This window comes from Salminus brasiliensis, chromosome 16, assembly GCF_030463535.1.
Source record: "Salminus brasiliensis chromosome 16, fSalBra1.hap2, whole genome shotgun sequence".
Taxonomy (NCBI): domain Eukaryota; kingdom Metazoa; phylum Chordata; class Actinopteri; order Characiformes; family Bryconidae; genus Salminus; species Salminus brasiliensis.
This window is the reverse complement of record NC_132893.1, coordinates 19,416,893-19,438,012: the sequence shown is the minus strand read 5'-3', so window position 1 is coordinate 19,438,012 and position 21,120 is coordinate 19,416,893. Positions and strand designations below refer to the sequence as shown.

Below are 21,120 nucleotides of genomic sequence, written 5' to 3'. Positions count from 1 at the left end.
AATCATGTTCTCTTTTTAATCAGAAAACAGCAGAGAACAAAGTCAGGTTATTAAATAATAACACATAAAAAATCAGTGTAGTCAAATGTATAATTTCTCGGCCAGAATGGTACTGTAGGTATTAAGACTTATAGATCACGTTCTCTTCCTCTAGGAGATATAATCTATGGGCGAGTGATGGTGGACCCAGTGCAGAACCTGGGCGACTCCTTCTTTTGTAATATTGAGAAGGTTTATTTGTGCACTGGAGCAGATGGATATGTCCCCAAATATAACCCTACTAAGTTTGAGTTTGGCTGCTTGGCCGATTCTCCCTCTCTACTCTACAGATTCAAACTTATCGTAAGTATCTCACTTCCTACAGTTGACTGATTAAAGTTCTACTTATTTATATAGACCTCAGTAAATGTAAGGAATGTTTGCTAGATTTCTTCATTAATGGACATTTATACATGGCGATCACAGAATATGGTATAACTCTATGGAATATAATGCTACGTTAGGACCTACAAATACCACAAATGATCTAATCTGCAATCTAATGAAGTGTCAGAAATCTAGAGTCTGTTGCCTGTTCCTCAAATAAAGGAAATCAGGGTTTGCTTTTCATTGATCTCTTCTGGCATCTCCTCTTTTGTCAGGATAAAGCACAGCCAGAGACCCAGGCTCAAAGCTTTGGTGATGTGGGCTTCAATGCTCTGCTGGCAGTAGATGACCCATCTGCCATTTCTCTAGTGAAGCAGCCTGGCTCAGATGGCTTCAGACTGGACTCCGCTCCCTTGTTCCAGGTACCTTTCCTGCCCTCTCAAAGTTTAACAAAGTTTTGCATTTATCACTATTGTAACAGAGACTGTCTAATAAGAATCTAAAAAAAACTAGTGTTAAAGAATTGGGCAGTTTTCCAAATGTTCTGCTTAATTCAAGAGAGAAAGCAAACAGGTTCATTTAGAGTGGTTTAGTATGACGTGGTAATTGTGGAGAAATTTATCAACAGTGCAAAATACAACCATTTCATTTACTATCCAGAACCACCACCAATAAACCTATATTTGTCTTCTGAGTTTTAGATGTATTGTTCATAAAAAAAAAAACATTACAGTGTACTGTGTTCTCCACCAATACCTGGTAAAAATTAAGAATTAAGAAAGTGGTTTAAAAACACCAACCGTAATTTGTGTCACAATTAAATTAGCTTTTTCCCCTCTTTGTCAGGTGGCAGCAGGCAGAGAGTGGTACATCCACACCATCTACACTGTGCGCTCAAGAGACAATGCCAAACGCGGAATTGGCAAGAGAAGCCTGGAGTACCACTCCCTTGTGGCGGGCGCCACACTGCCCTTAGCTCAGACCGACAGTCGTGCAAAGCGTTGGACGAGAGATGTCCCTGCCATTGCAGAGGAGATCAGTGCTGAAAACAACAGAGGAACCAACATCATGCACATCGCTTTGGACCGGCGCCGCAGGCGGGCTGCCCCGGGTGAAGAGCTGTTTGCTGACAGCCTGGCTCCGCAGGGACTGGGCAGTCATGGTGCTGAGGACCAAGTGGTGACGGTGGTGGGAGCTGTAGTTGGGCTTCTGCTTGCTGTTCTTCTTATGGCTATCCTTGTCCTGGTGGCACGGTCACAACAGAGACCAGCAAAAGGAGCACCAAAGGTCTCCTCCAGCATGCAGCCTGTTATATTGAGGAGCGGTTTTGACTGCAGCGATAGTTCAGAGGTCTGAAGGCTGGCAGACTGTCTGCTGGCTCTCTTGGTTTTTTGTGCTGTCTCGGATGACCCCCGCCTCCTTTTGTTGTGGTTCAACAAGTGCCTCAGACAGATCCAGTCCTATGGAGAGCTCATGGACCAAAATCATGCCCAACCCAAAGGAATATCCGTCCACATCTAGACAGTGTCCAGCTGAAAAGTTTTCACCTCATACTCTAATGGTTTACTTTAAACTCTAGAAAGGGTTCTTAGAGCAGTCCTGTAGAAGAATGACGTGTTTCCTAAAGAATGATTTTGATTTGTGAGTATAAAGAACTGTCTAAAGAACCTTCACTTGATGTAAAGGGTCTTTAAAAAAATATTCTTTAGTGAACCAAAAGTGGTTCTTCTTCGGCACTGCTTAAAGAACCCTTTGTAGCACCTTTGTTTCAGGTTAGGCTACTACTATTTGCTCTGGAGAAAAAAGGCACATGTTCAATACACAAGTCACTAAGTGTAGTTATTGCTGCTGTTGGTGAGAAAGCAGTTTATGCTTATATGAATGGACTGATCATTACGGCGTACTGTAGGTCACAATATAAATATTTGCAAGTTGTATTCACATGTGGTTACATGTACTGGGTTTACATATTTAAAGTACGAAAAAGCTTTAGTTCTTTAAAGGTACATTTGCAGGTACTGAACAATCTTACAGTAGAGATTCATTTGTTCCTATAAAAAAAATTATATTTCATTATAACACTGAAATGCTGACAGGAAACACTGCCTTGCTTTAATATAAAAACAAGTTATTTAAACAATATAAAAAAAAATATGACGCACTAAAGGCCCCAAAACTCCGGCCAAACATTTGGTTGGTGTGTCATACCTACGTTTAGGTGTGCTCTGGCCTTAAGAATAAGAAGAACAGTTTTCAGCTTGATGTGTTAAAAGAATAGTCATCAAATGTAACGCTAAGAAATCACAATACCAACCTGTTACCCATATCATGGTCAGTAATCAGCATTTTAGGACTAAAATATTTGATTGATCATTTTTCATTGGCTGTTCCAGATTGATTCCAGATAGTTCTGGTCATTGTGCACAAATGTCAGACTGTGAGTAGAGAACACTGAATACCTGCTGCAAGTGTCTGGTTTACCAAGCTCGGTCACAAGCCATACACGTTTTCACAAGTTTACACTGATCCACGTGCGCTGCTGTGTTTATTTTGTTACTGTGTATCTCTTTAATTGTTAACTTGCATTTCATGCACAGTTAGGATTTATGTGATGGGGCATGAGTTGAGCATCAGTTGGGTGTGCTACTGTGTGTGTTCAGTATTTGTGAGTAAGTGGAGGTGGGTAGCGAACTCTGGGCTGGACTGAAAGAACTGTATTATTACATTAATTCAATATTAACTTTTTTTTTTTTTTTAAAGAAAATGTTAAAACATACTGTGCTGCTATATAGTGCTAACATTAGATACTACCCACCTCTGGTTACAGACTCCTGTATCTCAATACCTCTAGCCACCCTTCATCTGAGATACATCTAGACTTAATTGGAAGAGCTATATAGACAGAAAGTGACTCAGGTATTTAGATTGTTAAAGCAACTACTGTATATTCTTCACATAATTAGTGGATATAGCCACTACTGTATTCACCCAGTGTAAACACACACACACACACACACACACACACACACACACACACACACACACACGCTGTTGCTGTCTGATTTGTGTTCCTGCATGATTACAGAGGCTCATCTGTAATGCCTCATCACAGTCATTCTACAATAGATGATTTATTATTTTTTGCTGCTGTACCTCCAACTCTAAAAGATAGATGCCTGTGCTAATGCCTGCATAAACCACTGCACACACTTCTCAATGTTCCAGTGTTTTGATCACACCAAAACTGAGCAGAATACAACTGAATCTTCTTTATTGCATATGAAACAGTTCCCTCCACACAAATACATTCCTTATATGACAAATACATGTTCTATGCAATGCAGGTAGTAGAAGATGAGCAGTTGTATCCAGTTGTCTTTTTTTTTTTATTGCGTTTTTGTCTTAGACTTGATTTGTTTGTTCCACAGTCAAGGGCACAGTCAAGTGAGATTACAGAAATGAACACAGAGTTAAGATAGAAAATGTCCTCTTTATGTATGCAGATGTGTTTATGGTGCAATGTTGTGTTTGGAAATGTTCACTGTTAAATATTTCCAATAATCTGTACAACTTTTTGTAAAAGGTATAAAAGCCACCAAATAAATGAACTTTGGAAAAACTGGATGAATTGATTTCATGGTCTACAAGTGAGCAGGCCTAGACTTCATTTATAGAGCACTACAGATTACAATTCAGATCGCACCACTTTATCTGTGTCACTCTGCCGATTTCTGGCAAACTCCAGCAAATGAGCTGTAATAAGTTGTTTCTTCAGTAGAGATGCTAGCTAGCGGCAGCAGAGTTGAAACAAAATTCTGGGGCAGATTTTTTACTTTCTGGACCTGAATATTCCATCTTTGATAATATTAACTTAACCACTGGTACTATATTAGTTGGGTCTTTAAGACAAAGAACTTGGAGCTTTCTGGGTTTTTTGTGATCCAGACAAATCTGCTAACTTTTAGGTAAGGATAGGTTGAATACTTTGCGATGTGCTATAATTAATTATAGTATTTAACACATTTCTGTTTGACACAAAAGATTAAATGAGAACTAGGAAAACAGTTGGTCCACCTTAAATAAAACCAACAGAACGTTCCTATGACTAAGGAAAAGGGTTAAATCCCCTGTTATGATTACTTCTGTTCTACTGTGAAGACGTATTAGTTTAGTGCTCAGAACCACTACCAGTGTGCTCCAAAACATTTAAGATCTTCTTCCAAAACAAATGTAGTTTCTCCCAGTCTTTTGTGAAGGCTGTACACTGGAAATGCTAAGAGAAGATACTACCCACCTCTGGTTACAGACTCCTGTATCTCAATATCTCCAGCCACCCTTCATCTGAGATACATCTAGACTCTGAATTGTAAGAGACAGTTAAGGCTATATAGACAGAAAGTGACTCAGGTATTTAGATTGTTAAAGCGACTACTGCATATTCTTCACATAATTAGTGGATATAGCCACTACTGTATTCACCCAGTGTAAATAAACACACACACACACACACACACAGGCTGTTGCTGTCTAATTTGTTTTCCTGCATGATTACAGAGGCTCATCTGTAATGCCTCATCACAGTATACAGTAGATGATTTATTATTTTTTGCTGCTGTACCGCCAACTCTAAAAGATAGATGCCTGTGCTAATGCCTGTGTAAATAAAACCAACCAACAGAACATTCCTATGACTAAGGAAAACAGAGCAAAGGGTTAAATCCCGTTTGATTTGATGATTACTTCTGTTCTACTGTGAAGACGTATTAGTTTAGTGCTCAGAACCACTACCAGTGTGCTCCAAAACATTTAAGATCTCCTTCCAAAAAACTCCTAATGTCTAAGCTTAAAGGTATCTTTGAACTATTAGTCTATTCTAACTAGCTAAGGTTTTCTTGAGTAAATAGCAAAGCACTTTGTAAGTCGCTCTGGATAAGAGCGTCTGCTAAATGCCATAAATGTAAATGTAAAACAAACATATTAAGTTTCTCCCAGTCTTTTGGGAAGGCTGTACACTGGTGGTGTGAATCTCTTACTTTCAGATATGATATGATTTGCATCCCAATACTATAGTTTACAACACAATATAAAAACAAGGTGTCCTTGAACAAGAGTTTGAGCACTCTTAATCAGAATTTCAGATACTGGGAATAACTAGGAGTAGGAGATGACCTGATTTACTCTGCTTTTTTGTTGTTGTTATTGTTGTTAATAACCTTTCATTATTTTTGAATAATTACCCTATCTGCATATCAATAGCACCAAAGGGGAAAAACAGGTGTGTGTGTGTGGGGGGGGGGGATATAAATGCAGATAAGCAAGCAACAAATCATACAATACATTAAAGTGCTAAACAAGTGCAAATGTCAATGTTTACAGAGTGTTAACATATGTAATGCCATCAGTCCAAATGTGAATCACTGCTGCTTCAGCGGTGTAAAATCTGGCCGTTGCACACCTCAACTTCAAGCCAGCCTTTCAAGATTGACATCAGCGGCCCAGATAGCAATCGGTCATTGGCCAGATGTTAAATCAACATTAACCTTCCAACATTAACTTCATTAAATCAGCGTTTCAATCTGATGTTGATTTACCATCCTTTTTACCAGCACCTTGAATCAATATTGAAACAGCAGTGAATTTGTTAGAATTTGATAAAAAGCAGACTAGGGACAAGAAAAGTGGAAAGAGAGTTTGTCAAATATAGAAATGTTATTTATGAGACATATCAGTAAAATCAGCACAGTAAAATAGAAATGTGCTTAATATTCATATATTTGCTTGAATAAACGCATAAATACATGTGTATGAAAAAAAAAAAGCTTCTCCAAAGGGCTTGGCAATGTGGAAAGGTTAAAAAAAGTTTACAACTCAACATTTAAAACATTAGTCGGATATCATTATGATATAAAGTTAGTTAGCACTACTTAGTGCTGGCTAGTTCATTTTTCCTCATGATAATTAAAATTATACTATCCACATTAGCTAACGTTAGCTAGCTCCCCATGCTAATGACTGAAGGTAAACTGGGTTAGACGTTAACAGCTGAAGTTAGCTAGCTAGCTCCCGCTAGTTAGCTAGCTAGCTAGTGTTCGCTAGCTATAGCCTTCAGTCACAACCAGGCATTTTACCACAGTATAATGTAAAGGTAATTGAGTTAATGCTCTAAAATAATCAATACTCAGTTAAAATCGATATGTATTCCCAACAGTCGCTCAGAAACTCCACATCTTAGCTATGCTACGTTATGAAGCTTTTCTCCTTACCTCAGAGGCAGCGCTTGGCTAACTAGCTAGTCGTAAACGTCAGTGTGGGTCCGTTGGAATTGCCAGAGTGAGCTCGCGCCACCGCGCGCGTCCTCTGTCACATGATCTCCCGGTCAGCTGAAACCCAGTGTACCGGCCCTGTCCAGTGAAAACCATGTATCTCCAAAATGGTGACTTTACAGAAGAATGAAAATGACTGTAAAATAAGAGCTTATTCCAAGAAATATAGAGCATTTATACTGGTCTGTTTATACAGAATTATTTACACAGTGTACTGAACAGCTCCAGGGGTCAAACCATGGAGAAAACTAAAAAAAAAAAAAAAAGGCCAAAAATGGAGATACATGTTTTTCATTGGACATCAGCAATATTGGTCTCATTGCTGCAGACATTAAGAACCAGCAACTTTCATCAATATGAGTCTGAGCAAAAATAAGTGTTGTATGACATCACCTGGCTATCTGGGGAATATTGCCAGATAAAATCTGTGTAACGTAGCTAGTGCTAGCTACATCCATAACAATCTTCTTAACATAGAGAACTGCCTCCAGCTGAACCCCACTGACATCTGTCATAATTCAAATAATGTAATTAAAACATGAAAAGGCTCTGCAGGGAGTGATTTAATTTTAATGCATTTAGTAGACTCTCTTATCCAGAGCGACTTACAAAAGTGCTTCACTGTTTACTTAAGAAAAAACTCAGCTAGTTTAAATAGACTAATAATTTAAAGATGCCTCTAAGTTTAGACTCTACTAAACACAAGTCAGTAAGGTGATCACTCTGCTATTCACCCAAGTACTCTCAGAAGAGGTGGGTCTTCAGTCTGCGTTTGAAGACAGCGAGCGACTCTGCTGTTCAGACACCCAGGGTCAGCTCGTTCCACCACTTTGGTGCAGGACAGAAAAAAGCCTGGACGCTTGTCTTCCGTGGATTTTGAGAGATGGCGGGTCGAGCCGAGCCGTACTTGAAGCTGGAAAGGCTCTTGGTGTGGACCTGGTCCAATCTCGGCTTCGTAGGCCAGCGTCAGGGATTTGAATCTGCTGCGGGCAGCCAGTGAACTAGTTGCTAGGGTGTTGCTAGGTGGTTACTATGGTATCCCAAATGGTTGCTGTCGCAGACTGAAGGTCCACCTCTTCAGAGAATGCTTGGGTGAATAGCAGAGTGATCTCCTTACTGACTTGTGTTTAGTAGAGTCTAAGATTAGAGGCATCTTTAAATTATCAGTCTTTTCAAACTAGCTGAGGTTTTTCTTGGGTAAATAGCAAAGCACTTTTCTAAGAGCGTCTGCTGAATGCCTTAAATGTAACTGTAAATGCTGTGGTATGGTATTAGTTGCTAGGGCGTTGCTAGGCAGTTGCCTTTGGTGTCCCAGATGGTTGCTAGGTGGTTGCTGTGGTGTTGCCAAGTGGTTCGTGGATTGTTACTAGGTGTTCACTATTGTATCCCAGGTGTTTGCTACTATATGGGATTAGTTGCTTGGCAGTTGCTATGGTATCGCAAGTGGTTGCTATGGTGTGCTAGGTGGTCACTGTGGTTTTGCTATGCGGTTGTTGTGGTTTACCAGGTGTTTTGTATGGTATGGCTTAGTAGTTGCTAAAGTGTTGCTAGGTGGTTGCTATGGTATCTCAGGTGATTGCTGTGGTGTTGCCAAGTAGTTGGTTGATTGTTCCTAGGTGTTCACTAAGGTATTCCAGGTGTTTCTTATGGTATGGCTTAGTCATTGCTAGAGTGTTGCTAGGTGTCCCAGGTGGTTGCTGTGGCTAGTTGCTAAGTGGTTGTGGCTGATTGTGGCTGGTTGTGACAAAGTGGCTGATTGTTAATGGTATAATTAGCTATATCATCCGCACCTTTACACCCTATTCTTTCCAATGGGAAAAACATCCATAAAACCGTCGTTACTTGGAAACCGTGCGGCCAATCAGAAAGCTGTATACAAACCTCACAGTCACACCAAAACATCTGGAGTTGGAACATCTCGATGATGTGCTAGATCATAATAACATAGAAGTTACTCTACCGTTAGGAAAGATATGTGCATCAGTGTGTGAATGTATTAGCGCACGTGTGTGTGTGTGTGTGTGTGTGTATATACACACACAAGTGCGCCAGTCGGGACGCACAACAACCCCCTTCCCAGCGAGCGAGCGAGCTACGTCACCGGCGGCTGTCGTCTTTCCGCTGTCTTCCCGCACTGTCCAGGAAGCCGAGCGCTCTGTGATCATGGCTACTGCTGGAGATAAGAGGGGGGAGCTGCAGAAGGAGCTGGTCTGTGCCATTTGCCTCGATTACTTCGACGACCCTGTCATCTTAAAATGCGGCCACAATTTCTGCCGCATGTGTATTTTAATGCACTGGGAGGAGAACGGCGGAGACGACATCGGGTACCAGTGTCCGGAGTGCCGGATGGTGCGCTCTGTTTTCATTCCTGCTGCTAACGCTAACCAGCTAGCACCAGCTAGCCTCCTCACTAACGGAGCAGGCTGGAGAAGTTGGAAAACGCTCGCTGTTACGGCCAGGTTTTAGCGTCATCTCTCTGCGGTCTCACAGCCCAGAGAAGCTGAGAGACGGCTGGGGTCTGTTAGTGAATATTTAACGTGTGTGTCGAGCCCGAAAGCTGGTTAAAGCTGGTTATTTTCCTTCCCGAGAAAATCCAGGTCCAGAAATCCACCCTGGGCTTTTGTTCCGACTGGCTGGTCGGCTCTGCTGCAGCCCGGAGACAGCGGAGCCGCCCATGCGGCTGGAACAAAATCCGGGGATGGATTTTTACTTTTCGGACCTGAGTTTGCAACCTTTGCAAAGAATACCTGATATGTTGCCTCATCTCCAGGTCTGTACCGTTAGTTTACAGTGCCATGTTTTCCTGCACATCATACATCCAAGCTAAAGACCAGTGCAGTTTGCTCACGTCCTGACTGTGTTCAGTCATTTAAGCGTTTTGCAGCTGCAACTGTAAAAAGACAAGCCTTAGCTGGGAAAACACATTGGTTTACAATCCGGCATGGACGCGTTATTCTCTCTGTATAATGTGTATTACACCAGAATAATAATATCCTAATAATATAATTATTAGCTAGCTATATTCATACACATTATTAGACGTTGTCCTGCTTCAAAATGTTAAGCTCTGTCGTTTAGGCCCGCTGTTAAAATGTGTGTATTACTGTGACTGTAAACAAAGCTCTCTAGCTAAGTACCCAGGTTAGTTAGCTAGCTAGTGCTAGCTGGTTAATTGCCCTAAACCACTGGAAATCAGCTAGCTAGTGCTACCTGGCTGTTAATGTTAATGCTACCTTGGCTAACTAGCTAATTCTTTTAAACAATAACATTTAAGGGAGGTTGAGGTGAACTCTAGCCAGTTTAGCTAGCCAGTCCTCCTGGATCGTGGCTATGGGACCAAGCTAACTGGCTAGTGGTCTGGTCTGCCTGCCCAGTGCCTTAAAGTCTGAACCATCAAACAATTGGCATAACTTTCAAATGATTAGTTTATTTGGCCCTCCTATCAATCATATAAAAATATGCGTATATGACTTATTTTATCCTATTTAATACATCACGGGTGCATGCACATAATCCACTGATTTTATATATAGTTTTCTTATTTTATATATAATGAAATCATTATTTAGGATAGTTGATGTTGCAGGGGTCTCAAAAGTTTAACGGGTATCAAATGATAGACTTTGCTTTTGTGTTTTTATGAATGAAATAGGTGTTTGGTAAAATGAGCTTCACGAAGAACTACCTCGTGAAGAACCTGGTGGATAAATTGAGCGATTTTGACTGTTTGAAGACCTGTAGGCCCCCAGCTCCAGTAAAGCCGGTCAAAATGGATGGGAAATGTGAGCGGCACCACGAGGAGCTGAAACTCTACTGCCACACAGACAGAAAACCCATCTGCGTTGTGTGCAGAGAGTCCAGGGCTCACAGGTAGGCAGTCTGCATGAGTTTCAACTATGTTACTCTGCAGTTCTCTTTTTCTGAATTCTATTTCATGTTGAGTTTATTGGGAAGTAGTGCCTGTTGACGTAATGGACATTCTGCATGTCTGTGTTTTCAGACACCATGACGTTGCCCCTGTGCCGGAAGTTGTTGAGGATATGAAGGTGAGGTCTGATGATTCGCTCCACCAGATGTTGACCTAAGGCTGGGTCAGAGTAGTTTAGTGAAGTTTTCCTCTTCCTATCCACTCAACCTTGCTAGCTGACTAGCTGTGGATCCACATGACTGCCAGATCAGGCAAAATTCATCTCTATGGATTCAGCCTTCAGGTCCAGGGATGGGTTGAAGAAATAAACACGCTGCTAGTCCTTGACTACACCTGTGGCACCGTCCAGCAGTCTCCAGATGTTGCTCATGTTTGTAACCAAGGTTCAACTGAACATGCATGTTGTCTTTCTTCAACAGGGAGAACTGAAGCTGAGGCTTATCAAGCTGAACTGGCAGAAGTCTATGTGTGCCAGAGTCAAGGCCATAGATGAGCAAGCCAAAGCGGATGTGAAAGTGCGTGATGATGGCCTGATGAACTGCTAAATAAAACCACGACCAGTCTTTTGGTTGGACCAGGTTTTGAATGAGGGATAACTGCAGTAAGTGCAGGACCTTGTCTAAACTCAGTCAGCTAACATAGTCTGTTCATCTTCTCACAGCTGAAGAAGCAGGCTCTGAAAGAGAAGATTGAAGATGATGTAGGGGCTTTGGTCCAGTTCTTGCTGGACGAGAAGGACGGGCTCCTGGAGAGGTTGGAGGACGAGGAGGCGTCCACCATAGCACTAATAGACGAGAACCTTAAGCTGGTGGAAAGTGAGGCAGCAAAGGTGGACAAGGCCATTTCTGACATTCAGAATCAGCTCAGCGAGGCTGGCAACTTCGATGTATGTAACGTTTGTGCCGTGTTTCTTCTTCTGCACAAGTATGTTATTGGATGTCCTTAGAAATGCACTGTAACCTTTTACATTATGGCTCTTCTTTCTGTCCTTAGAGTATCAGCAGAGCATACTCAAGGTATGTCCTTTTTTTTTTATATAGTGACCTTGTCCAGCTATATAATGTATAGCGATTCTATATAATTCAGCGATTCTCAGCCCTGGTCCTTTTTTAGAGCAGGGACCACCCAAATGTGTTGGGCAAAGGCTCCTCAGTACTATAGTTTAGAACTACTGTATAATTCATCTTTTTTCTTTCTTACCTTCCAGCCCCAGCCATGTGAGCCTTACTGTGCAGGCAGTGAACTGTCCCCCTGATTACACAGAGTTTACCGGTCCTTTTCAGCTCATTCTGTGGAAGAAGATGATGCACGTGCTGCATACAAGTATGTGAAGAACATTTTCAGAAATGTACTGTAGTGACTGTCTAGTGTTTGGATGGGTCCAAAACACCACACTGCTGCATTTAATAGTACACCATTATTATCCATGTGTTCATTAGTATAGTAGGACATGGTTTTGGACATGGCTATATTTGTGCACATTTCCTAAAGGTTTATGGATACGGATAGAAAGGAGCAGTACCACTGGAAACCGTGGGTCCAGCATAGCCAGTAGTTAAAGCGAAACTCTAAGAGAAAAACTTATGGTGTGCCAACTACTACTCCTTTCTCTCCATCTCTCAGTGCCCCAGAACTTGACACTGGACCTGGACACGGCCCACCCTTCCCTGGCCATCACTGACTTTGACACTAAAGTGGAAGAGGGTCGTGTACGCTCTCAGGAGCCTGACCTACCCCAGCGTTTCACACGTTTCTTCGGCGTCCTGGCCACAGCCCGCTACTCAAGCGGCCAGCACTACTGGGAGGTGGATGTGCGGGACAAGGGTGTGTGGTACCTGGGCGTCACCACTGAGTGCAGCAACCGCAAGGGCTTTGTTAACCTGTCGCCTTCAGCTGGCTACTGGAGCCTGTGTCTGCAAGACCGGCTGTATGCCAACGAAGAGGACTCGCGCGTGCCTGTGGCTGACTACTGGAATTCACCACGCGTAGGCGTGTTCCTGGACTATGACAGGGGCCACGTCACGTTCTTTGACGCCGTCACCATGAAGCGCATATATAACTTCATCGCCTACTTTGACGAGCCTGTGTCGCCCTTTTTCAGCCCGGGCAAGAACGACCCGGGCAGCCGGCTGCAAATCTGCCACTTCTACTGAGAGGCCCGACAGTTAGTGGCCAGGAAACGAAATATCGGAAATAAAACATTGATTATATTTCTGTGATAAAGCGTTTCCATTGCTTGGAGCCCTCCTGTTGGGAGACGGGAGGGTTCGGCCGGTGTGCGGCTCGGACTGTGGCGTTGTTGTTTATATAACTTAAAGGAGCACAGTGCTCCGCTTCACCCAAATCTGAAAGAATCAGAGGCGGTTCTACTCGTTACTGTTGGATTTATGATGTAGCCCTACTGAAATTCAGGTAGAGATACGTTGCAGGTTTCAAACGAATAGCAACTCAAAGCTGCTCATAACCTCCGTTTTCACCTCAGTGTTGTGTCGTGTCTTTCACTTTTCAGGTAAAAGTAACAAAAGACTTCAGATCACTTTCAGATGAGAGTTTATACGTACCAAGTCCGCTCCAGGGCAGTGGAATTTAGGTCACTATGTTTTAACAGTATTAAGATTTCAGTTTTTGAAGCTAAATTGATTTAGAGGTATTTCAACTTTTACACTTAAATATTCCAACATACTGTAAGCTTTGTCTTTGACATCATGAAGTCGACCCCCCCCCCCCCCCTTCCCTTGGATAATATTTCTACTTTGATAAACTGAGTAATTCACAGATAACACATAAAATAGTACACTGTGTGTAACTCCAGTTTTTTTTAACAGGCTCCAACCAGCTCTATAAATAAATGCATACACATACGCTAGGGTTCCTTTTTACTACCTTTCTTAAAGGCCTAAGCTGGAATTGTTAAGACGCTTCCATTGGGGCCTGAGGACTCGCTCCAAGCGCACATTGCTATAATTATTTGTAAATGGAACGATCACTAATTTGTTCATTCATCTCAAGCTAAAAGCCTTTAGACTAAAACGTGTGCCATTTTGCAGTTTTCCTTGAGAAAATGTGGTCAGTCCTCATTTGTATCGTTTTATACTAATATGCTTTTATTTCAGTATTTCCGTCTTGGTTGTCTTCTTGAATGCATCCTGCATTTCAGGCCAAGTTGCTGAACAAACCGAAAAGAAGACATTCCATTTAAAGTACAAACTGGCTTCTGTGTGCATCCCATCCATTGTAAATCGAATATGTGCCCAAATAGTTCATTTCTGTTACCTGTTGTGTGTAATAAGAAACGTGTTTCACTCTAATTCTTGTTTCTAGTAACACTTGCTTCTGACCTGGTGAGAGAAGCTCCGAGTTGGACTGTGATTTTTTTTTGACTGGCGTTCGTAAGATCGGACTCGTTTCCGAATGTGTTCTCGTGATGGTGTTTTATGCCCTTTGACTGACTGACTGAGAGGGAGATCATGTGAGGAGATTAACGGTTGTGTGGTTTGTTACTGTAATAACTACTGCAGTATGTCAAGCTTTTTATTTTCCATAGTAATACATCAGTTTGGAAAATAAAATTTGATTGCTGATTTATTTTTGTTTCCACTTTCTTTCTTCAACTGTATTGGCAAAAAATTCTCTTCTGATAAATCCAGCCTGCGGTTAGATGCTCTAAGCTGGTATTTAATGGCCAAGGTTATCCAGGTGCAAAACACCCTGTGCTGTTAATCAAGCTGGTTAAACCTTAATGGCCTCTGGGCCCATATGTCAATTATTCACCCTCAAACAGCACAAGTTACATATTACTGAATAATTAATAACAGGTAATCATTTAAAATATGGACAATTACTGCAGTTAGAGTAGTTAACAATGGATGCTGAAAAATGGACAGTTGATACTAAATATTTTACTGACCAAAATAAGCCTGAAGTTCAAGGGGTGAAGTGGTTGACCTATAGGGTATGTTTTCATTTGAGTTTGATGGATTAGCTGGGCTATCAAGCTGGTAGACCAGCTGAAGCATTAAACCAAGGCCTCAGTCACTGGGGTTTTCTCCTAGGCTACCAGACCTAAGCTTGGTTTCGGAACTTAACTCTTTTCATATCAGGTCAGGATAAAACACATCAGTCAGTTTCCAGAATGTGTGAAAGTGAGAATACAGATGTAATCGTGGTGCAGAACAACAGGAATAGGTGTTGAAAGACTTTTATATTTACATTTTTTTTAATTACACATTGTAATAATTGACCAGGCAAATGAACACACTGATGATTTCTTGTGTTAAACAGTTTGTTACTAGATCAGAGTTCGTGTTAACCGGTCAGTGCCACGTATGCATCAGTGTCTCAGAGATTAGTTCTGACCCAGATCGGCTGCTCAACGGATCTGCAGCAAGACAGAAACATTGGGAGGTCTAGATACTAGATCAGCCTTGTTACTCTGAGACAGTGGTTCCCAGTTGCCCCAGATGTTTTGGTGTTATGCCTAAGCTAACCCACTTGACCGTGAACTGTCTGGTCAAAGAGACCTTTGGTATAATCTTCAAGGTGTTTTCCAAAGGATGTGCCGCAGTTCAGGTGAGCTGGGGGATTTCTACATAAAAGTGGTAGGAATGATGCCACCACTGATTTGCAGGATTTTCTCTTGGAATTATTTTCTCTAATAGGATGTAATGGGATATTTAATATGTAGCTCTGACTCCTGTATCAATACAGTTGCAAAGTTTTTTTTTTTGCTTTTTTCATTAAGCTGCAAAAACAGCCCAATTTCACAAAAATGAATTTGTATAATAGGCCATTTCTGCCTAAAGTTTTCCATTATCCCATTCAAACTGAAGATGTAAGGAGCCTGACTGCTTTTTGAATGCGACATTACAGGTCAATTAGAATAGATCTTATGGGGCTCAGAGTGGCTCAGCGGTCTAATGTGCTACCACTATGGCCCGGGGGTCACAAGTTGGAATCCCGAGCGCCCCTGCCGCTTTACCATCGACATCTGGAGTCAGAGAGAGCACAATCGGCTGACTCTTAAATGATGCTGGTCGGCGCATGCGGCTTTTATTCCGAGTGCACCAGTGATGCCCGGCGATGCCGCATTGGCAGCGGTTTGAAGAGGCGGTGGCTGGATTCGCACGTATTGGAGGAGACAGAGTGTTAAAGCCTTACTCTTCTAGTGTCGGGAGACAAAGGGAAAAATTCAGCAATTTTTTTTTTTAAGTGTACATAATATTAATCCAAAAGACCCAATCCCTTAGGAATCAAAATGTGTCCTTCAACTGGCCGACAGTCAGGATCGGAACGCCACACCGTGGATGTAAATGTCAGCATTATGTGACAGATGGGACGCTCAATAACATCAACACGGCTGTGTCTATTAGAAGCTCATTATATCACCACAGGGTTCCTCCAGGAGGAAGCTTGGGTAAATCACAGTAAGGTAATTCGCTGAATCTGTACTTGTCAGCAGGGACGTAGGAGGGTAGTTTCAGAAGAGGCTGCTTAAATTATGCTTAAGTACATTATATGATGTAAATATGTTAATTGAATTTTACAAAAAACACAATATTAGGCCTCCAACTCTCCATAGACTTTTACTCCGCACTCTTAACTTGCCTGTGATTTACAGACTCTCCCCCAAAACGACTAACAGAGTGGGGGGGGGGAGATAATAATAATAATAATAATAATAATAATAGTCTATCCTGCACTCATTTTAGCAGTTGCAGCAAAACAAGGTTAGAAACCTTCCCAAAGTTCGAAACCTCTGATCATCAGACTTGAAACCATATACGCTGCATATTTGTACTGGATTAAAATTCAGATCACAGCCTTAGATCAGGAAAAACACAAAAACAGAGAGCCTGGCCTGCTTGAGACTGGGAACCCCTGCTCAGAGATCAGTAAGCTTGACCCAAGTGGAACAGATGTGACTATCCAAAAGTAAATACCCATGTACACTCAGCAGGTGTCACCAAACTGATAAATAGAAAAGTGTTTTAATCACTGGCCGAAGATGATACAGCATTACAAGTACTTCACTGTCGCAGCAGATATGTCCCGACTGCTGGAAAATCCTCACCGTCATGCAAAACTCCACTCCCACACCGATACAGAGATGGACTTTTACCATTTCAACTACGAGTCGCCCTTCATAAACCACTCATACTGTAACAGACAAGTTAGGTCTATGACAGACACGCACACACACACACACACACACACACACACACACACACACACACACACGAGAGAGGCCTTCGAGAGGAAACAGAAAGGAGAAAGATGGATTTTGAGAGCTTTGGCTGGTGGGGATCGTGCAGGGCACTTCTAAAAATGCACAAATCGGAGAATCAGGACTTTTTGTACAAAACATCAAATAAATAATAAAAAAAAGAAATACTGATAAAAAGATGGCATTTCTCTATGCCACACTGATATCACACAGACCCACCGATAGTAGAAATGAAAACGATTATGTACAAGGAAAGTATATATAATTCTATATACAGTCAGGGCCGGAAGTATTTGGACAGTGATACAGTTTTTGCAATTTTGCCTCTGTGCATCAACACCTGAGCAGTCAGGATGTAATTGTGTCGTGTGTAGAAAAAGTGTAAAAGTGGACCTTCAGCTTCCAGAGCTTAGGAGTTGCAGCTTTTTTTCTATTAAAATAGTCCCTATGTATTAAAGTAATTGGACAAGCTATTAATCAATTATAAACACAAGAGTATTTTTTTAATATCGAGTTTTCACATTTGACAGGCATTGCCAGGCCTTTACTGCAGCCACCTTCAGTTTCAAATGCAGTTTTTTAGGTTATTAAGTTTATTAAGGTTATTAAGGTTGATGGCCACATGCTTGCTCATTTAAATTTCTTGTGCATCTGGAAATTCCTAACCTTAGTCAGACAAGTTATTCTCCAGGTTCTTACTGGAATTTTCCGTTCCAACTTAAATAATTTACGTTGCCGTTTTGATACCACTGGCGATCTGACACGCCCTTGCAGTTCTGAGTGGGCTGCAGCTTGTGAGTTTTAGAGCATTAGACTATTAACTATGATATGAATAATATTCAGAAATGCTATGCTTATTCTGTTATCTTTAGAATCTTTTTTTTTTTTTTTTTTTAGATAGACAGGGGCTTTAAGACTCAATTTATTGATTTGGCCACTCCTAAAGTTTCTGCTATCTGTCTGATAGACTTGTTTTGTATTTTTCAGACGAATGCAGGCTTCCTTCACTTACTGCAAGCCTGTGAAAATGTCTGTGACCTGAATTTCTTTTTATTAAATCTGAAAGTCTAAAGTTCAAATCATATCGTGCAGTGGTACAAAAACATTACCACCGTCCAAATACTTTTGGACCAGACTGACGGGAATCAACATTTAATACCCATGGTGATATCTATAGAGAAGTGACCCACACAATATGTATATCTGAATATTCTTTGCGTTTTTTCTTCCCGCCACAGCTTGTTCTTTTTTTCGGATAGAAGAGCTCCACACGGAACACAGGCTGACAAAATAGAAAAATAAAAATTTGGAAAAAAGGAACAGAAAAATAAAATCAAGTCCTTTTTTGGCTCTGTGTTTCGAGCTTTTAGAAAAAGAGCACGAGGAGTGTGCCGTGACTTTGAAGCTCGCTGGAAATACAGTAGTATGTCCTAGGTGCCCAGGTCGCAGTAAGCTTCTCTAAGCACTAGCTCTGTACAGCCGAAGGGTTGCGGCAGACCAGTGGTAAACAGCGACGTCATACATATGCTGAGAAGAAGCCGAAGCACTACATGTACAGGTTACATATACATATATATTCTCAGATATATACACACATATGCATATTTACAAGTACACGTACTGTATATGCGCATAGATACAAACACACACTCATCAAATCCACAAGTCGTGTTGCAGTCGGAGGACAGACAGACAGTGTGCCTCCGTTTCTGGAGGAGAGAGAGTGAAGGAAAGGAAGCTGGTAGAGACTTTGCTTTCGGTCTAAGCCCACACTGACCTAAGAGACTAGTGACTCCTCAGCAAGGTTAAGACACTGGTTTAAGAACCAAACCAAAAAATAAGATAAAGACATCTTGCTCAGTGAAATATACAACTCGTACTTAATTTAACGGTCACCTCTGGAGTTAGAGGTTAGTGATTACTGTAAAACAGCTGTGCTTTTCGATATGATTATCTGCCATCCCCACTCAAACAATCATAAGGTCTGGTTTACGACTACAAATAAGAACAGTTCACTCACTCTGGTATTTTTAGCTTTCTTTGGGGGTGAGGAGGAAGGGGGCACAGCATCAGTAGAAGCTGAAAGGGGGGGGGGAGAAAAGTGCTCTCGTGCTTTCCGTTTGTCCTCTGCTGGGGTTCGGTTGAGGGCCCGGAGCCCAACTGAATGTGCAAAACAGGGTTTTACGAGAGGGAAAGCAGGAGAGGTGGAGGCGGCGGCTCCTGCGACAGCTCCTGCGGCGGCTCCTGCGACGGCCCCAGCGCTACTGCAGGTAGCGGTACACTTTGAAGCAGTGGTTCCCCGAGTCAGCCACCACCACGTGGCCATCCGAGGTGAGGGCCAGCCCCTGAGGCCCATACAGAGGGTCCGCGCTCGTGTTGATGTAGGACAGGAAAGACCCTGAACTGTCAAACACCTTCAAAAACAAAGAAGCCAAAGTTTGGTCTGGTGAACTGAAAGCCTTATTTGTTAGCTGAGTTCTTTGCTTAGACCTGGTCCACATTTCTGTCTGTTTAGGGTCGGTTTACACCTGGCACCTGGATGGTATCTGGATCTACTTTGCCCGGATTTCACATTTTGCCAGTTTACACTGGTCATTAAAATGCATCCCCAGCTAGACCAGATTAGATCCTGTTAACAGCGGTTTCTGATTAAATGGTCCCGCTCTGAAAGACTGAGCAGTTTGGAGGAACAGCGCTGGTTCTACAACATGTGTTTCTTGCATTCCTGTAGCGCCTCCATCAGAAAATGTGACTGACTATTCGGTCAATAAGTACACACACACGAGAGAGAGAGACCATGAAAGAGGGTGAGAGAGAAGCCAAGATCCACAGATCATCCCTGACAGAGTCTGATCACAGGAAACGCCGGGTGTAAACGCCCACATTCAGACCCTGTTTACACTATCATGTGACTAGTATCTGGACTGTATCCTGGTAAAATATAGCTTTAGCCCCATGCAATTACACTTAATAGTTAAATGCGTCTCCAGTTAGTCGGACTGAAATCTGATTGCTGCATGGGAAAGAACATGCACATTTGCTGTTTTGGTCTGGTGGTCTACTCTGTCTATTATTCTGTAACCCAAAAAAATAGATCTTGTATATATTGCCATTTTAGTAAACGTCCAGTGATCCATGTTAACCATTGTATTTAATTAGATTTATTTGAATTCTTCAGACTGTTTTTGAACAGGCTGGTTAAGACAGGGTTCAGTTGATCATGTGCTGTGTATCCTTAGATTAACGTGCCTGATATGTTTGTGTGTTGTGAACATTCTGCGAGCAGAACAGAAAAATACTGAAACAGCTGGACAGCACATTGTCGCTACAAAAATAGAAATTTTTGCTATTTTTCATTTTTGATATACCGTAACTGACCCGGACAGTTGTTCTTTACATTGTATGAAAATTGCATGATGAATGGACCAATAGAAATGCTTGGAATAAAATCTTTTGGAAGTAATTTTACATGAATTTTACTTAGTGGTTATTTCTATTAAGGTTTTTGCAGATGAAGTGTGATTATATATATATTTATAGTTTTTAATGTTATAAATATCACTGATAAAACACAAATTATAGTCTAGGGTATATATGAATGCCTCACATCAGCTTTAAAAACATAAAATTTGTCAAATTAGGCTAAAAAAATGTTTTTATAATAATAAATAAATAATGTGCCATTTAGCTAAGTGCTGATACCTGTATCCTGCTGTTGCCCCAGTCTGCTACAATGATGTTGCCATTAGTGTCCACAGCGACTCCCGTTGGAGCATTAAACTGGCCATTTCCTTCACCATGAGAGCCGAACTTAAAGAGAAACTCCCCATCTGCATTGAACACCTGAGAGAGGAGCAGAGAGTTAAACACTGCACTTCAAACCATGAGAACTGATTTGTACTCTGTGGAACTACGTGAACATACGCCGGGCTTACCTTAACGGAGTGGTTATGGAAGTCCGTCACTATGATCTCATTCTTGTTGTTCACAGCTACGAAGTGAGGACCTGAAAATGCGTACAGAGGGACGGGCAGAGAGAAAAAGTACATGAGTGCTGTTGCCACACGATCTGATGGAAAGAGGATCCTCTGAGTGATCAAGCACAATCTAAAGACATCAATCAGTCACAGTTCTTCATTAGATATTTAGAGCAGAATCAACAATGTTATGCAACCTTTCGAAGAGATTGACTGATTCTGTTGTGTACATATCAGTGTACTGTCACAGTGATAAGAAAACCTTGCTTTTCTGAAAAAGGTAAAGGAGTGAGAGAAAGAAAA

General features: G+C 41.6%; 3 protein-coding genes across 8 annotated transcripts in view; 2 read left to right on the top strand and 1 right to left on the bottom strand.

Annotated features, from left to right (window-relative positions):
- frem2a (FRAS1 related extracellular matrix 2a) overlaps window positions 1-3,988 on the top strand; it is a 99,835-nt gene extending 95,847 nt beyond the window's left edge. The window contains exons 22-24 of the mRNA XM_072658071.1: window positions 155-342; window positions 642-788; window positions 1,213-3,988. Coding sequence (XP_072514172.1) covers window positions 155-342; window positions 642-788; window positions 1,213-1,722 — 845 coding nt within the window. The 3' untranslated portion in view covers window positions 1,723-3,988. The remainder of the gene's footprint in view (window positions 1-154; window positions 343-641; window positions 789-1,212) is intronic.
- A 4,800-nt stretch (window positions 3,989-8,788) lies between these two features.
- trim47 (tripartite motif containing 47) lies at window positions 8,789-14,202 on the top strand. Its single transcript, XM_072658072.1, has 8 exons — window positions 8,789-9,038; window positions 10,342-10,559; window positions 10,690-10,735; window positions 11,037-11,132; window positions 11,279-11,503; window positions 11,611-11,633; window positions 11,825-11,940; window positions 12,241-14,202. Exons 1-8 carry the CDS (start codon window positions 8,853-8,855, stop codon window positions 12,768-12,770), a joined length of 1,440 nt encoding a protein of 479 aa, XP_072514173.1. The 5' UTR covers window positions 8,789-8,852; the 3' UTR covers window positions 12,771-14,202.
- Window positions 14,203-14,814: 612 nt separating this feature from the next.
- trim3b (tripartite motif containing 3b) overlaps window positions 14,815-21,120 on the bottom strand; it is a 56,867-nt gene continuing 50,561 nt past the window's right edge. For all 6 annotated transcript variants that reach the window (XM_072658156.1, XM_072658153.1, XM_072658152.1 and 3 more), the window contains 3 exons: window positions 20,776-20,846; window positions 20,543-20,683; window positions 14,815-19,254 (listed from right to left, as the gene is read on the bottom strand). In XM_072658156.1, the coding sequence (XP_072514257.1) occupies window positions 19,102-19,254; window positions 20,543-20,683; window positions 20,776-20,846 (365 nt within the window). In that variant the 3' untranslated portion in view covers window positions 14,815-19,101. The remainder of the gene's footprint in view (window positions 19,255-20,542; window positions 20,684-20,775; window positions 20,847-21,120) is intronic.